This window comes from Diorhabda carinulata, chromosome 1 (genome assembly GCF_026250575.1).
Source record: "Diorhabda carinulata isolate Delta chromosome 1, icDioCari1.1, whole genome shotgun sequence".
In the NCBI taxonomy this organism is placed as follows: domain Eukaryota; kingdom Metazoa; phylum Arthropoda; class Insecta; order Coleoptera; family Chrysomelidae; genus Diorhabda; species Diorhabda carinulata.
The window spans coordinates 24,618,059-24,636,456 of NC_079460.1; the positions used below are offsets into that span (position 1 = coordinate 24,618,059).

Genomic DNA, 18,398 nt, shown 5'->3' on the forward strand with positions numbered 1-18,398 from the left:
ATTTTTTCTAACCTTTTCACTTAAAATCAACAAATTTGCTACATTGCATGGGAGTGTTACGGACATTGAGTAATGGTAAGTAGAAGTCAATCGAATCATCCTATGAAGATAATTACGTTAAATATTTCTTTATCTGCCCGTTGATAATTGAATTAAAAAGTTTTCTTTTGAAAGTGAGGTAAAATGAATTGACAGAAATTCACTTCCATACCCAAATTTTGTACTTTTTGGGTATGTTAAGGATGAAGTAAATTACGTTGAATAGTTCATTGACTAGATAAAGTTTTAATATGTCGTTGATCCTCAATGGTATCGAAAATAAGTTAATCTTCTCTTCTGTGGGTCTGTTCTTATACCCTGTATATTTACTAGCTGTAGTTAAAAAGAATTTCAATTAACAGTTATTTCAAAATAAATTCAGATAATCGGTGACTAAACATTATGCTAATAAGACGTCGGGTATTAATATAATTTGTGTCTGTGTCTCGGCAACACCCATCACTCATATTCGAAACTATTTTATTTAAAACTGCAGATACATTCTCGGTATAAATTCCTCAGCGTCATTATAATATGGAAACTGTGTGTATACCGTGCACCTGACTGACTTAAGATACCCATTAAAATAAATAGGTATTGAAGATTAGGTAGCCGTTCAGTTGGTACCCCTGGCTGGCAGCCTCCGGCGATCACAGGCGAAATACAAGGTGAAAAAGATTAGTTATCCGAGTATTTTTTATTCGAGATTCTGTAGCTTCCTGTTTCTCAATAGCATTCCAAACATTGGGTTTCTATGGATACCACAGGTGGTGGATTTTTCATAATAAGGATTTAAACTTCTTTTTTGTATCGGCACACTTCAAATAATGCCGCAACTTTTTCAAATTTCATCGTTTTAATGTGAAAAAATCATTTTGAATAATTTAGTTTTATCACATGTGTATATCATTTAATCGTGCCAGAAAGTTACACAAGCAATTAGTAATAGACTGGGTTGTACGTAAGAAAATTTATTTATTTATTTAGAAAAGATTTCGTGCATCTAGCGCACAAGAAAATTTGATATTTCGAAATGAGTCCTAAAGATGGGCAAACATACGTAATTTGGAATAATATCATTAAGAAAAGAAACGAAAAACCATCAGCAACATCTAATATTTTCCAAAATGAGCGAATGTTGAACAAATATTGATAGAAAAAATTATTTTTTGGTTAGGTTAGGTATAAAATACCGTCTTTATACCTGCAAATGTTCGCTCGATACACCCTCCTATATACTCCGTGCGCTCGAGCCACCGTGCGCTCGCTGCACACATTCGATATTTTGAGGTTAACATAAAAATATGAGTACTGACAGATTATTCTTTATTTTCTGTGCAAAAAGGCTGCATCAGTATGCATAATACCTACTAGACATATAATAATATGTTTTAATAATAAGATAATAGTAAAAAAACTGCCACAAATACCACCCAACTTATATCGCATTGAGTATGATAAAATGAAAAATTATGATGCCAAGCTGAGAAAATTTGTTGCATTGTAAGTAATAAAAATGAGGAAAAAAATTAATAGAATGCTTAAAATATGCAAAAAGCTTGTTAAATGTTAATTTGTAATGAAAGTTGAGAAAGTAAAAAAAAATTATAATTCTAAATAAATTATTTTCGTATCGCTAATTTAGAATATTGCAAAACCACCCTGTAAATTGTAAGATGCCGAAATACATAAAAAAGTTTTCAGGCAGATCCCAATTTACCTGAATTATATCTACCTGTTCGAAATCATAGTAAATTAACCGATAATTGCATGCGGCATCTTCCTAAATATTATTACAGTGCTGCGGTACTCCTGAAACCCTTTTTCAGTATATCGTACCGCCAGCGGCGGTCGACGATTGCTTCCAAAGTAGGTAATTACTGAATCCATATTTTTAACGTATAATTATCGGGCACTATCTACTATCTTAATCAATTTTACTGCTGACTTCGGTCGGGGTTATCTAAGTCTAAGGTTATCTCATTTCGAAAATGTGCCAAAACGTAACTCGTAATCATTTGTTTATTCATATTACAGCCCTATTTGTCAATACATATTTATAGTAATTAGAAATAACATTCGATTGAATAATTCCTATGTTGCGATAATCAAAATTTTATCTAAAAAAGCGATGTTGTTAGGAATCGTTACGAAATTACGAAAGCAGTTTGAAAAACTATTGTTCAACATATTCCTGGCTTGTTAAATACTTGAAATAGTATTTTCAATTTGCAAAAATTGCATACCCCGTATATATACACAATTTAAATGAAAAGGAGGTACTGTAAAATGTCGAGAGCCCTAAGAGACACCTGTTAAAGTTGCCCCGGATCCTGTTTTAAAAATAATTTCCGTTCTTGTCAAGATTCTTCGCCATGTTGCATCCGGCTATACACCGAACACGTAAAGGATCTCGAGGAATACCACTTGATAAGAAAATCTCCAGAGAATTTCTCTTTGAAACATCAATAAATTCATAGATAAAAATTCGATTACTACTTACAATAGTACAAGTAAATAGTTTTATCAGTTTTACATACAATAATTACTTTGTATTCATATAAACAAGACCGCAAGTCAAATTGATGACTGCATTTTCTTACAACATTTTCTGTTTAAATAACGAAAATCTATAAATAAATAGATAAGTTATGCAACAGTCAGCGACACAAACTATTTTTTTCCCAAATTTGGAGGGGAAATAAAAAACAGTTTTTTTAAATCCCACTTTATAAATTCAACAACAACTGTTTAAAGTGTTTATTTAATTATAATAAGATTACTAAATACACACGTTTATTTTTACAGTGACAGTGATAAATACTAAATAGTTGAACAATTCTGAAATCTAGTTTTTGAGTAGTTGGTGACACTGTATAACTCTATAGGGTAATCCAGAACTATCACTTGCGCAATACTAATAGACGCGCTAGACGACAAAATAACTTGTTTAATGCTATTTGAACTGAGTTTTGCTACTTTTTCAGTGTGATATTGCGATCTCCAATACCTAAAATTTATTTTTAAGACAATATTATTTGTTTCGACATAACTAGTTATGGCTTTTTGTGTTTATTTCCCACAACTATATTCCAAATCCTGGTAATCCAGATTTTAACGTAATTTTATTAATGTCTTAATAATACAGTGATACAAGATAAGTTAGTAAAAGCATCGGATATGGTTTCTGATGATAAATCTGTCTGCACTTTTTGAGTACATCCACATGGAAATTCTCCTTGAACATTTTCTTTACTTGTACATGAAGTTTCAGTCTTTTCTAGTAAAAACTAAAGATATTCTGTTATAAAAAGATAACATTTAATTAAATTCTGCGCAATTAGGGTTGAGACTACGGACAGAAAAGAAGGAGATTCTTTCCCGGGAACTATTCACAAAGACAGAATTAATTATTGTATAAAGATTTTTACTCTTGGAACTACGAATATGATATACTCTAAGATAATTACATTTTCTACATTTAAACTGAGAGCTTTATCGAGGTTTAATGAATCCACCAGATGCATGGGTTTCTCTGAAATGAAAGAAGCAGAGGCTGGACTGCTGTATCTAGTTAAAATCTAAATCTAAATCTACTCTTTTCATATCATCTAGATCGTTTTCTACGTTCCTTGGACAGCTCGTTAAGGTTCTGTTTATGTTTAATGACGTAATTAAAAAAAACTGACAGCATCCCTTTCAGATTTTCTTCCACACTTTATCCACGCGCAAAATCGTAGACATAGTTTGATTCAAATGAGATTGGCAGATTAAACGTCCATCAGCCATATTTGTTTTCAAATGACAGCTATTTAAAAAGATCTATTATAATATAGATCACAGAATAATTATGTTTGCCGGTAATCATGGGCATTGAATTATCTATGGCAGTTAGAATTCGAGTTTAGATGTGTTATATTATATTTCAAAGCCTTATATATTTAAAAATATTCCATAATTATACTAAAGCTTTAATTGCTAATACTTCCTTAATACATTTATCATTTCATTAACTTGTCCCAAGCAATACTGATTAAAAGAAGTTCTCATTAAATTGCAAATTGGGTGGGAAAATTTCGTGCACTAAAATTTAATTAACTTGAATTAAAACCAATTTTTAAAGAAAATATGAGATGTTTTTGAACCTAATATTTAATGTCGAGTTTAATTGATGCAAATTAAACATGAAACTACAATTCCTTTCTATTCTATCAAATATATATATATATATATATATATATATATATATATATATATATATATATATATATATATATATATATATATATACAATTGTTTCCCAGATCTTGTCTGCGTCATCAGAATTCACACATTCCGCAAAGTTGTTAAAAATGTTATTCTATATAGGATAGGCTTACACTTTATCTTGGTTACAGTTTTTTCTTGAAATTTGTCGAATTCTAATACTTGAATTGAATAGAGATGCGGTGTTTTCTTACTTCTGCTGATATGAAAAGTATATTTCTTGTCAAGTGTAAACTACGAAATATATAATTACCCTGACGTCATAGTCAACAATGAACCAAGAGTCACAACTAAGTGGCTATTGATACTTTTGTGTTTGCACTATTCGAATTTTTGTTTATATACATATTACAAGTTTCATATTAGTTTATAATTTCATTAGTTACTGAAGGGGGAAGAACAAAAATTTTGAGCTTATACAATCAAAGTAGATTAGATATTACATTTTATATCTGTGATAAGTCAATTAATGTCGAAATAATATCATAAACCGGTGACTTCAAGGAAAAATCTTGGAATCCGTCCGTGTTTTATTTTTATACAGACTATTTATAAGGATACCTTTTTATTTTTGACGTCATCTATTTGAGTGTGATGACGTCATCTATATGAGCATACAATATTTGAAAAGATCTTTCAAATACCTATTCAGCCATATCAATATGTCGGAGTAATTGATGTTTGTATTTATTTGAAACATTAATAAATTTTCATTATTACGATGAATTTTATTATTCATTAAGTACAAAGAGAAGCCTAACTTCAGCTTAAATACAATGAGAAACACCTGTCGCGGGTTCTTCTCGAATCTTATCTGCGGAGTTATTTGTGAAACCTCAAGATGTATTTTTTTTTTGAGTTCACTGATATTTTGTGGTCTTGATACTTGAAAAGTGGACTAAACCAAAATAGATCAAAAATATCATTGAACTCAAAAAAAGTACATGTTTTGAGGTTGTACAAATACTCCGCAGATAAGATTCGAGAAGAATCCGCGACAGGTGTTTCTCATTGTATTTAAACTGAAGGTAAACAATTTCAGTACTTAATTTAGTTTTCTTTATATTTAATGAACAATACAATTCATTGTAATGCTGAAAATTTATTAATGTTCCAAATAAATACAAACATCAATTACTCCGACATATTGATATGGCTGAATAGGTATTTAAAAGACCTTTCAAATAATGTATTACAACACCCACATTTCTATTTAAAAATTTAAGCGATAGATTGCTTCAAAAATGTTTTTTCTTTAATATTCTGTACCACAAATCAAAGTGGTCAGGGTAATAAAACATATAATAACTAATTATTGCTGCTACAAAAATTTCTTTGCTTTTTTTTTCAATAACACCTCGTATTTGTCAAAAAATATTATGTATTTCGTTGGATGAAGCTAAATTCCATCCAATTATATTAAATATTTTATTATTAGGAAATAATTCACGTTTCCAACTAATATTTGAAATATTGCATTAGTTATATTTTTATATATATCTAGTTGTCATGTTGTGAATTTTTTAATGAATTTTCCCGTGTGATCGATTTTATCATTGGCTCCATATTTATTTCATTTATTAACCGGTTTTTAATGGGAACACAGAACGTCCTAATAAAGTTGAGTGAGGCATATGAAGAATATTACCTTAAATAGTATCAAATACACAATATATTGAACAGTATTTCCATTTTATGAATTGAGCCATAGAAATATTTATAGCAGGGTTGCCAACACCCGGTGAAAGAAATCCGGGACACGTACCATTTATCAAGCCCTTATCTGGTTTAAAATTTGACAAAAAATTAGCGCAACTTATCTCTAAATTTCGTCTCTTATTAAATCCAAGCTGCAGTGGTTCTTGGACTTTGTTACCCTTTCGACTTAAGCGTTAGAAGGAGGGATACTTGGTTGCAAATTTGATTTTTTAGCACTGGAGAAAATCTGACCCCATTTCTCCTGAACTGTCAAATTTGAACGCTTGCTAACTGGTTTCCAATAGACCGCTATGGTAAGCTACTAAAAAGAACGCCATTTCGATTTAGTAGCATATCATCAATTCTCCTATAACATTTTTACTGCTTAACTCAGGACAATCCACGTCCCGGGGACTATCCAGGAAAATCCAGGACGGTTGGCAACTGTTGTACATCAAGTGATGTTTTAAGAACATAACTGTTTTGTTATTTTGTTGTTATTTTGAAAATTAATTCAAATAGCATTATTCATTGCCATATATCTTTTTTTGTGATGGACACTCGATTTTTCTATTGAAATTTGTCAATGTTTTTTCAATAAAATTATTATTTTCGTATTAGATTCCTACTAATGGTTGAATCTATAAATAACAAAAAAAGCTTTTCCACTTTTATTTATTGTAGCCAAGTATCCACATCTGAAGATCTGAACTAAGCAAGAAATCACAGCACGTCAGTATTTAAAGCATTAAAAAACATCACATTTTTGGTAACGTCAAATCGCCATTTGTACATATCGGGTTCCAAATATAACAAACTTCGTTTGCACTTGAAAATTCTTGTGTGTGAATATTTATAAGACTTATCTCTACAAATGTGAATAGAATCGAAATTGATATTCTAAGGTTACTTTGGTTAGGTTAGGAATACTTTTGCTTTACTTTACTAATAACAATTCTTAATAAAATTTATTTGCTTGGAACTGATACCCTAGCATACGGAAAAGCACAAGATTTTTTACTTTCTCGCATCCTTTTTGCATCTCCTATTATTAAAGAAATATGTGAAACCTACATTCGTTATCAGACTCTGTAACTTCCATGTGTCTTGACTATTGTTCACAATTTTCGATTCATTTGAAAAATCATAACAATATATTACATCATTCTGTAAGTCCTGTGACTGACACACAGATGGCGCTGCCATTGTCAAATCCATATGACGTTTAACCAACTTTCAAAAGACTATGTGTCAAATTTCATGACATTTCGATTAGTCGGAAAAAAATGACAGCCATACTTTAATTATTTTCAAAACCATTTCCTCATCCACCGTATAGTCCAGATTTGGCCCCCAGTGACTACTGGCTATTCGTTGATCTCAAAAATGAAAAATTGCTGAAATTAAAGTGTATTTTGAGACAAAATACAAATATTTTATCAAGCACAGCTTCGAGAAGTTAGAGAAGCGTTGGAATGATCACATTTATGAATAAAATCGATTTTTGGCAGAAAAAATGAGTGATTTGTTATGTTAGTTCACACAACGAAAAACATATATTACAAAAAATACATTATAGAAAAATGATAGCTATTTTGAAATATATTGGGTTGTACAACGAGAAATATAGATTCAAATGATGCGTATTTGTTATTGTTTTTTTTTCCAAATCACTCTGTAAATATTGTGCACTACATCAAACATTAGCAATAAAAAAAGGTTTGGAGCTGAACTGATTTACATCACCCCCTTCAATACCATTATAAATTTTAGTTAATTTTATAACAAAATATCGCGTTTTCAATTAACTTTGGTATCTCGTATTTGTTTTATTCAAATTTTATGTTTATAATTCTTTATATGTAATACAATTTTTTTTATTAGAAGTCTGTCGTACTATCTTGGTTCGCATTTAAAATATTCCTAATGTATAACACTGAACTACATGCTTGCTGACGTAAAACTTCTACCTGTATCTTATTTACCAAAACTTTCACGTATCCTCTTCAATATTTTTATCACTGAATACGTTCACAGGTAAACTGAGTTTGGTATGTCACAACACACATATAAAACGATCTTACACTGTTTTTATCAAGAATTATAAAAATCTGGCCAATGTACATGTTTCAGATGTTTTATGTTTGGGATTATTCAAGAAAATAAATGTTCATTATCATATAATTTATTACGGTATGCTCGATATTTCACAAAGATCAAGGATTTAAACAATGCAATATTGATATCAGTTCGTATGTAATTTTATAATACCGGATGAAAAGCTAGTGAGATTAGACTCAGATAGAAATGAAGTATGCAGAAAGGTCATAGTATTGGAGATTTTGGCAGATGTTTTTCACTAATACTAAACTAAATGATTTTAATAAGAAAATCTCGTATTTAAATAGCGCGTTATTAATTTAATTAAAATTACCGAAATTCTGTTTTTATTAATAAAAGTAAACAGTAATTATTTTTTATTTATCTTAAGAAGTAGCTCGGTGAATCTCAAATTTTTTAATTATATTTATGGTTTTTTATATTGAAATGCATTTAACTAAGTCACCCCTGGGAACGTCCTAAAATGACATGAAAACACTAATTTTTAATTGTATAATCTATCAAAGTCTTGAACTGGTTGACTACTCCTGATTCGAATTGAAAAAATGACATTTAACAAAACTATTTCAATATTTAAAAGAAAATGCGGAGTATATATATATATATATATATATATATATATATATATATATATATATATATATATATATTATAAAAAACTACATGGTATACAGTGGATTCGGATACGGTGATACTAAGTTGCGAGCTGATTTTGGTAAAATGAGTTATTTGAAATTTGGTGTGAATATCAATCAATCAATAATATTTGAAGAGAATTTATATATTTCGAATTTCTCGTTTCTAATTGGCAGTATTTGAAGTTTTTTAAGAAATGTCTGTGATAGAGTGGAGTGAATTATCAAAAATTGTTCGTTTGAAATACAAAACTATTCGTAACGAATAAATTGTTTACAAAATCGAAAACAAAAAATTTCTATTATAGTTCTTATTTTGGGGAAAAATAAATATTTTCATTAATTATTATTATAAACAACAAAATTTTATGTAGCAAATCAATCCATAAGCTTTGACATTCTGTTTAGAAATTTCGTTTTTACTATAGATAATAAATTTTTCATAAACAAGTTACTGTGATGATCAGGTTCGTGAAAATAAATTTTATAAAATATATCAAAGTTTTGAAAATTAAAATTGTCGATATATAAATAGGTTGTAATTGATCAAAAGAATTATTTGAATTAAAATAAAAGGAAAATAAAATACTTACACAATGAAACCACGTAGAGAATAAGAACCATTAAAATATCTTGAGGTATCATCTTGATAGAATATAATAAAATAAATATATATATATATATATATATATATATATATATATATATATATATATATATATATTTTATATAGTCTATTAAAATCACGCACAGAACAGTCACCAAAATAAGAAATTAAAACAACGAAAAAAATGTTTATAACACCGACGATGTGCAACTTGTGAGTGGGTAAAAAAATTTCTGAATGCAGGTTAGGGCACTGTTACCAGTATACAAAATTCCCGACAGTTTATAGTTATACGTACACTATGCTAAAATTTGACGTATCGTGCTTTTTGGTTTACGAGTAGTAATTGAATGAGCTGGTAACTGGTGGTCTCACTGTGTTCTGCTGCTGGCGGCTTATGAATGAAAACTTCCTATCTGCCTGATGGCTACAAGAATTCACAATTTACAGAGGCGGCATGGCCGAAGAAACAACTTACCTGGATGAAACATATTTTTGACAGTTACTAATTTTGAAAGGAACTACAGTGTAACCTCTATATAACAAATCGGAAGGGAACAAGTAAATATTCGTTATATCAAGTAATTCGTTGAACTGAGGTTTGTTATGTTGAGGTTAGGTTGGTCTAAAATTCGTTATAAAGAGGTAAAAAAATAGTTTTATTCACCTCAACATTACGTAATTGCGGGAATCCCGAACTTATTAGCTATATCTAATTTTTTCGTCATAGGATTTTTGTCAACATAGTGAATGATGTTTCGCTTTTCTGTGACCGATAAGGAAAACCTTTTACGTTTCTGAGCCATTTCAACTTGAATATTTAACAATAGTAACGAGCAGCAGTGTTTATATCACTTTCCATCAAACAACAATTATTGTTTTACGAATAAAAGCGTGTCGAAACCTGTCGCGACATGAATAAAGGTTTTTGGTTGACAAAATTCGTTAATTAGAGGTATTTATACTTTTTCTTGATAGTTGAAAATTCGTTATAAAGAGGTTGTTCGCAAAAAATTTTCGTAATGTATATAAACGAAGACAAAGCTAGGTTATGTAAGTTGTAGTACTAGATGGATTTTCTTTCCTAATTTGTTTATACGCTAGATCCGTTATTCCTTAAGGGATCTACGAGGGACTCGACGAGGCGTGTCAAAAATACGGCTCCACGATCGTAAGCCGGTGAAGAACTAAATTGAAGGCTTAACCACTGTTCTAACAATAATAATTAATAGTGTAATAATTCATATATTTGAATAAATACCTTCAACAAAACAACTTATACTATATTTCTTTTCACCACTTGGGAATTTTCCAAATAAAATTTGTGAGAATTGATTGGTGCTTGTGCTGTGAGTCACTGTAGATTTCAATAGTAAGTAAAGTTAGATGGAGTTACTTTTTCGATTGTCCTCACAGCACAATCAATTAAAATTTCATTAAAAATCTGTTTAGTTGATTTTATTATCAAATACGATGATATATTGAAGAATTCTGAGCCTACTATAGAACCAAACAAAATTTCAATGTCGAAATATTTTATTATTCAACATATTCTCCTCTTAATTGGATACATTTATTACAGCGAACCTGCAACGTCTCTAGACCTTTTTTCTTGCTCTGCAAACCAGACCTCCACAGCTTTTATTACCTCCTCGTTGGAAGAAAGTTTACGACCTTTCAAACTCTTTTTCAGTTGAGGAAAGAGATGATTGTTGCACGGAGCCAAATCTGGTGAATAAGGGGGGTGTTCTAGTAATTCAATCTAAATCACGAATTTTTTTCATGATAACATGAGATTTGTGTGCAGGGGCGTTGTCCTGCAAAAACAAAACACTTTCGGATAGTTTTCCGCGTCTTTTCTCTTCAATTTTTTCCCATAGTAATGTCGAATAGTAATTTCCAGTTATTGTTCTACCCTTATCCAAAAAAAATCAATCATGATTATTCCAAGGCAATCCCAAAAAACTGAAGCAAGAACTTTTTCAGCAGATTTTTGGATTCTAAACTTGTTAGGTTTTGGAGAACCAGAGTGTTGCCATTCCATCGAATGCTGCTATGTTTCTGGATCGTAGAAATGTACCCAAGTCTCATCCATAGTAACAATTCGGTTTAGGAAGTCCACATCGTTTTCAAATCGAGCACAGATAGAACGCGATGCTTCTACCCTTGCACGCTTTTGGTCAACATTCAAACATTTGGGGATCCATTTTGCAGCAATTTTTCTCATGTCCAAATTGACGTGAACTAAATGATGAACGCGTTCGTATGAAATATTCAGTGCTTCAGATCAGATCCGTTTTAGCCCAATTAGATGGTCTGATAAAATCATGTCATGAACTGCATCGATATTTACGGGAACTGACACAGAAACTGGCCTTCCCGATCGGTCAAAATCTTCATTGGAAAATTTATCTCTTTTGAAGCTTGCAATCCAATTTTTCACGGAGGACATTGATCACCAAGAATATTAAGCATATCCTCGTAAATTTGCTTACCTCTTAACTCTTTTAAATAAAGGTATTGGGTAACTCTGGTTTACTTTTTTGACGTCAAACTGACACTTCTAATAAGTTATTGTTCGTTGCTATGGTAACGCAATATTTTGTGTATGCACGGAACTGGTCTAGGCTAACTAGATATTGATACATCCTCGTAATGAACCGTTTTTTTTGAAAATTGTTTGAAACTCTACCACAACGCAAGTTTCCAAGGATAGATTTAATCTTGACTTTTTTTGGAGATTTGGAAATTGGTAGTAATGTAACTGTCTACCGGATGCAGCAAAATTTTTTAAATGGTCGATGAAACAAAAAAATTTGGGAACCAATGCGCTAGATCTTTGAGAGAATCTTATGAGGATTGCATGGCGATACGTTGAATAGAAGAAATTTGTTACATCAAGCAGTGCGCTAGTTAGAATTATCCTTTTAAATTAGTCAATATCCTCATTTGAATTCTGAAATTAGAGAAAACATCGATACAAGCCATATAGGAAGATGTATGAATTATTCTTGTCTAGGTGTTTTACTCTATTGATTGCGGGGCCAGGTGAGGACCGGTCCTGTTTTACACTTTTAGAGGCGTGACGCGCTTTTTGAGGGGAATGCTGCCTTACTCATTTTTATTACTATTTAGTCACCACAAATTATGAAAACAACAAATTCCGTTCGTTCACGACAGGTAGATTCTAGACAAATTATTGTAGCAGGTATTCGGAGTTTCTGCTAAAGGTTCATGACTTCCGGTGATTGCTGATAATGTTTATCTAAAACTAATATTGGTACTTGACTAGAACATTACCCAAATAAAAAAGCATGCTACCGGAATATGGAATTGAAAGGACAATCGCAGTCAAAGGAAGTTAGTTGAAATAGCTGGAATTTTGTCAAAATTGTTATACACATTAACTCATTTCTAATTGCTCTATACATGTTAGATAATATTCCTTGAAGACAGCCATGGGTGGTTTCCAATAAACGATTTTTTACAATACTCTTGGCAAGATTATTGAATATATACTATATAACTATAAAAAGAGGGAGGCCAATATATTTAATATTTTTCAATAAGGACAAATTATCACTTCAGTTCCAATGCAGCTTTTAATGAATTTGATATCATGGATGTTTAGAAAAGAAGGCAGATATCACCAACCGAACTCAAAATATTTTATATATAGTTAACGTAATTATTTATTTATAAAGTAAATTATTATTTTATTCAGAAAAAGTTTATCAGAAGAACAAATATAGTTGGTGAGGAGTTCAGGTAAGAATGAAACTCTTGGCACGTTTTCCTTATATTCACCTTGATTATTAACATCGCCATTTGAACTGAAATTTGTATTTGGGTTTTCTCAGATGTCAACAATTTGTTTATATTCAGTTTCGACACTAAACTCCTTGTTCGTTATTACTGCAGAGTTTTACTAAGACTGGGCCAAGCCTGGCTTACAAGCTTGGTCCAGAGTTCTACATAGTTGGGCCAAGCTTGTGCCCTTGGAACTTTCCTCTATGGGCAATCAAAATCAACTTCCAGTCGTTTAATTTGCACAATAAACAGTGATGCGTGTCAATGAACGAAATAAAGTTTGATTTAATTAACTGGGCGCAGTTCTTTTCTTAAAGAAAAATAAACGGTGATGGAATTCTTCGACAACTTTTTCAACATTTCTGTGGTAATTATTCTAATTTCTTGATATAATTGCAATCTTAAAAATCCGTTAATAGTCGAATGAGATGGCTCTTCAACATGTCCTAACTTGCAAAAACAGATGTGCGCTTGAGAAATATTATATGTAGTATCATAAATCTTTTATCTCTTCAGACTCGATTTTGTTATACGGAAACTGTAGTTTCTTTATACAAAGTACTAAAGTAATCATATTACATTTTTAAAGATTATAGTATTCTTACCAGAGGCGTTTTAAGACGAGTTTACAATTATACTTTGAAATAAAAAATTATTATTTTTTGTTATATCTCAAAATAACAAAAAGCTTCGAAATTTTATTTCATGGTATCAACGTGTAATGTGAAAATGTATAATTTCTTATTGCATATTACGGAATGAAGGGTTTTGAAAAAAATTTCTATTTTTTATATCTTAAAATATCGACATCGCGTTTTAAATTTTGCATTGCTCCAATGTTTCCATTTTTTTATTAAGGTACCGAAAAATGTAATCAAAATACTTTTCTATCTCCATAGACGATTAACTCGATCTTTCTATTATTTAAACTTGTTTCCTCGTATCTGACTTATAGGCATGTAAAGTTGCGAAATCAGAACTTACCAATTTTTTATTGATGATTAATTATGTCCTTGTAGTGTGTTTTACGGAATAAATAGTTGTTTAATTGTATTTCAATAAGAATTTTCAATAAATAATTACAATTTATGATAATTTTCTTTATGGCGAACGGTTTCCTTGGCACGTACAATGATCTAAAAATCGACATATCTTCTAAACCATCAATTTTATCGAGTTAAACAAAGAGTAACTTTTTGTTAAAAAATCGATTGAAAAATTCATTTTTGCTATTTTTAGATTGTACAAGTTGTCCCTGTAAAAGTTGCAGATTGTTAACCATTGGGCATAAACCGCCCCTGTCCTTCAGATAGTAGTGTAGAATTATTTATTCCGTCAAACACAGTACAAGGACATAATTAATCATCCATTAAAAATTCATAATGGTCAAATGTATAATTTAGAAAATATAATAAAGTTCAGATTTCGCAGCTTTAAATGTCTATAACTCAGAAACGAGAATCGTATGAGAAATTTTTTTTTATGTAACAACATTATTTTCACGTCAACTACTCCCGAATTTTTTGCATTAAGTCTCGAAGTACTATAGGACAATATACTGATAATGATAATATAATGAAGATACATGAGAAAGAAATAAAAACAATGTAAGGATAAATATGTTTATATTCTATTGTTGAAATTCGTCGTGGAAGAAATAAAGCAAATTACATTTAAGTAAAGATTTTATGTACATTCCATTAAGTTATATAAACGTTGAAGGTTGTCCTTTCAATCAAACAAATTGCTCTAGAACGTACCTGTACGGAATAATTACCGGAAAGTGAAAAATTCAGGTAGTAAAATACCTATAAATAAAAGAAAGAGATTCCAACAGAACTCTAGACCAATTGTAAACATAAAAGAATTTTGTTGTCTTCTTATCTTCCGAGCACATATTATACTTCCGGCCTTAAAAAGAGGAAGTAAATATATTTTTTGATGTTTGAATGTGATAAAATTAACTACAGCATATTAACAAGTTATTTGAAATGCATAACTTCTGTTAAGAAATTTGATATTACCCCAATAATGAAATGCAGATAGGGTAGATTTTACTCCAGGTTTCGAATCATTAGGGAACGTTTTCCCAAAGTAATTAGTAATATAATGAATTCGAAAAAACGCGAACAAAAAAATAAATGTTTATTGGAACCAGTAGAAAATTGTATTCGTGAAGCATGAATGCTTCGATTGCATTGAGAAGGACTCGGATCTCTTTTTTATGGAAACATTTCTTAACGCTAGGGTTAATTGAAACCGCTGATATAAAGGGATCATCATAATTTATTTGTTTATTTCTGTTGCATTACAGGAGCTTACTGGCCATGACTGCGTCTATCTTAACCGTACACAATACCACAAATATAATTTGTAAGAAATATAATGATGGAGCGAAATTATTCTAAAAGTATCATTATTCACATGACTGCACTTCATAGAAGAATAAATCTCAGAAATAAAAAAATACGAAAAGTCATAGCCGTCATAATTAGAATAGAATGATCCACTTCAAATTATTTACTTCAAGAAAATAATAGTGGACTGAAAACAAATATTTTTCGTATTTTATTTCTCCTTTTGTATATTCTATATAATGAGATGACTGACACGCTATGTATGTATGGATTTGGATCTATTGTGTCCTCCTTTCTTGCTGCAATACTGGAGGATCCAGTTTTTACAGCTAATCGATCAATCCCACTAGAGGTTTCGTCCTCTGTGCAACAAAACCGTCACGCCGCATTATTGGAGCTCAGAGCTCTAGTGGCTGCTTGACTATCAGGCAGAATGATGATCTCCTGTTTGCGATTGATCCTCTCTAAATTGAACCGAAAAACATTTTTCAATTGCATGAATTTCTGCTTGAAAAATGCTTGGTACCCAGTCCAGACTTTCGGAATGTTTGGTTCTGGGCCCGTACACTCCTATTCTAGTTCCATCTGCTGTTTTTGATCCATAAATTTCTCTCAATTTCTTTTATAGTGTTTTGGTCCCACTTGCTTTTACAGTTTATTATTGAAGCTTTACTCAAAGCTAAACTTTTTCGATACAACGTCCTGGGGCATGTCCCAGGGTTGGTAATTATTTAGGAACGGGTTTTCTTTGATGATTCCGTCTCTGAACAATCTATGTGATGTTTTCTGTGCCACGCTTTCCAGGACTATGTGAAGAGGCGGGAGATTTAGAATCACTTCTAGTTCAGCTTTGATCAAGATTTCATAGCCCCGGCTACACATAAGCAAGCCAGTCTTTGTACCTTTGAGAGATTGTGTACATCCACCGTAGGATCTTTAGGTTACAGCCCCAATTTCTCCCTGAAAAGTTTCTGCACACCATCAGGTTTTCATGATTATTTTTTTTGTCTAGTATGAGTCCCAGATATTTTCCTTCTGTTTTACACTCGATTACTTGCCTGTCTAGCTTGATGGGCTTCAGGTTAAGTTTTTTCTTCCTAGTGAACAAAATTAGGTAGGTCTTGTTCAGATTGACATTTAGCCCTACCCATCGACACCACCTTTTTATATAGTTGAGTCCTCTTTGAACTATGTCACTATGAACTTTTAATAACTTGAGTCTCAAACGACAAAATATACCGGGTATATATCTCGAGAGTAAATCATCTTACAACTAATGATGAAGTATGAACTATGAAGTACAATTTGATTATATTTTGACACCCTATTAGCATGTCATTAACTATTATTAAAAGGACTAGATAAACGGAAAATTAGGGAGAATGATTGAAGCATACATTGAGAGATTAATCAGAAAAGGTGGGTTGTTACGGTAAAAAAGATGCATGAAAACAAAATAAATAATTGTAGGCGCTAATTGGCATAATAACAATATACAACGATCCACTTTTATTTAATGTGAAAATATTGTCCACCCATTCTTATTTTATGAAAAAATATACTATTGTCAACATGAAAGGAACAAAAGCACCTGATGATGACTTGATCATCGAAGAATTCAAATTAATGGATCCAAAAATCGTATGTGGATTGCATAAGTATTGCGACTAGATGGCCAGATCAATATTTATAGCATTACTATTGAATACCATAAGCCTAATTGGTCACAAAATCCGTGATTTCCACTTATTTCTTATAAACTGTTCGTTTATTTTAGTTGTAAGCTTTATCTTTACCTAAAAAGTACGTACAAGGATGTATTAAAAAAACTTAGCCTAGGATAGAACCAAACAAAATTTCAATGTCGAAATATTTTATTACTCAACATATTCTCCTTTTAATTGGATACATTTATTACAGCGAACCTGCAACGTCTCTAGACCTTTTTTCTTGCTCTGCAAACCAGACTTTCACAGCTTTTATTATCTCCTCGTTACCGAAGAAAATTTACGACCTTTTAAACTTTTTTCAGTTGAGAAAAGAGATGATTGTCGCACGGAGCCAAATCTGATTAATAAAGGGGGTGTTCTAGTAATTCAAAACCTAAATCACGAATTTTTTGCATGGCAACATAAAATTTGTGTGCAGGGGCGTTGTCCTGCTAAAACAAAACATTTTCGGATAGTTTTCCGCGTCTTTTCTCTTTAATTTTTTCCCGTAGTAATGTCGAATAGTAATTTCCAGTTATTGTTCTACCCTTATCCAAAAAAATCAATCATGATTACTCCATGGCAATCCCAAAAAACTAAAGCAAGAACTTTTCCAGCAGATTTTTGGACACGAAACTTGTTAGGTTTTGGAGAACCAGAGTGTTGCCATTCCATCTATTCGAATATTTCTGATAATACTTTGTATTTAAATTATCTATAATTATTTGTAACTATTAAAAATATAAGTGGAATTCAGAAATGGATAACAAATGCCTAATTAACTCGAGAAAATGTAAAAAATGTTAATAGCTATATTGTGAATTGCAGATCGGTTTAAATTGTTCCCACTGCTACCGCATTTCCTCTTCAGGTCAAAGGTCAATGTTTTATTTCCACTTCTTACAGACAACAAACTGAAAATGCCGAAATTGCTTGAGGTATTCTAACAAATTATATAGCCACAACTCAAATGCAGATTTATAGCATTTATATACATTAATGTAACAAATTTCTCTATAAAAGGAAAAGTAAAGTATAACCTGCAATTTTTATATCTCTCATAAGCTAATTTATAATTTATATTAATTGAAACGTCACTAGAAAAGATAAATATGAAAAACTAAATTAGAATATACCATTTTTGTATAATTGCACA

The 18,398-nt window shown here is 31.0% G+C and overlaps 1 protein-coding gene across 4 annotated transcripts in view; it reads right to left on the reverse strand.

The window, feature by feature from the left end:
- The window catches only part of LOC130896973 (uncharacterized), a 28,164-nt gene extending 18,371 nt beyond the window's left edge, over nucleotides 1-9,793 (reverse strand). The window contains exons 1-2 of one of the 4 annotated variants that reach the window (XM_057805423.1): nucleotides 9,665-9,787; nucleotides 9,353-9,404 (exon numbers count right to left, since the gene is read on the reverse strand). In XM_057805423.1, the coding sequence (XP_057661406.1) occupies nucleotides 9,353-9,404 (52 nt within the window). In that variant the 5' untranslated portion in view covers nucleotides 9,665-9,787. Of the gene's footprint in view, nucleotides 1-1,774; nucleotides 1,794-7,988; nucleotides 8,173-9,352 lie in introns of those variants that run through there. The other 3 variants (XM_057805430.1, XM_057805439.1, XM_057805447.1) reach the window with 3 other exon arrangements.
- Nucleotides 9,794-18,398: the final 8,605 nt, after the last annotated feature.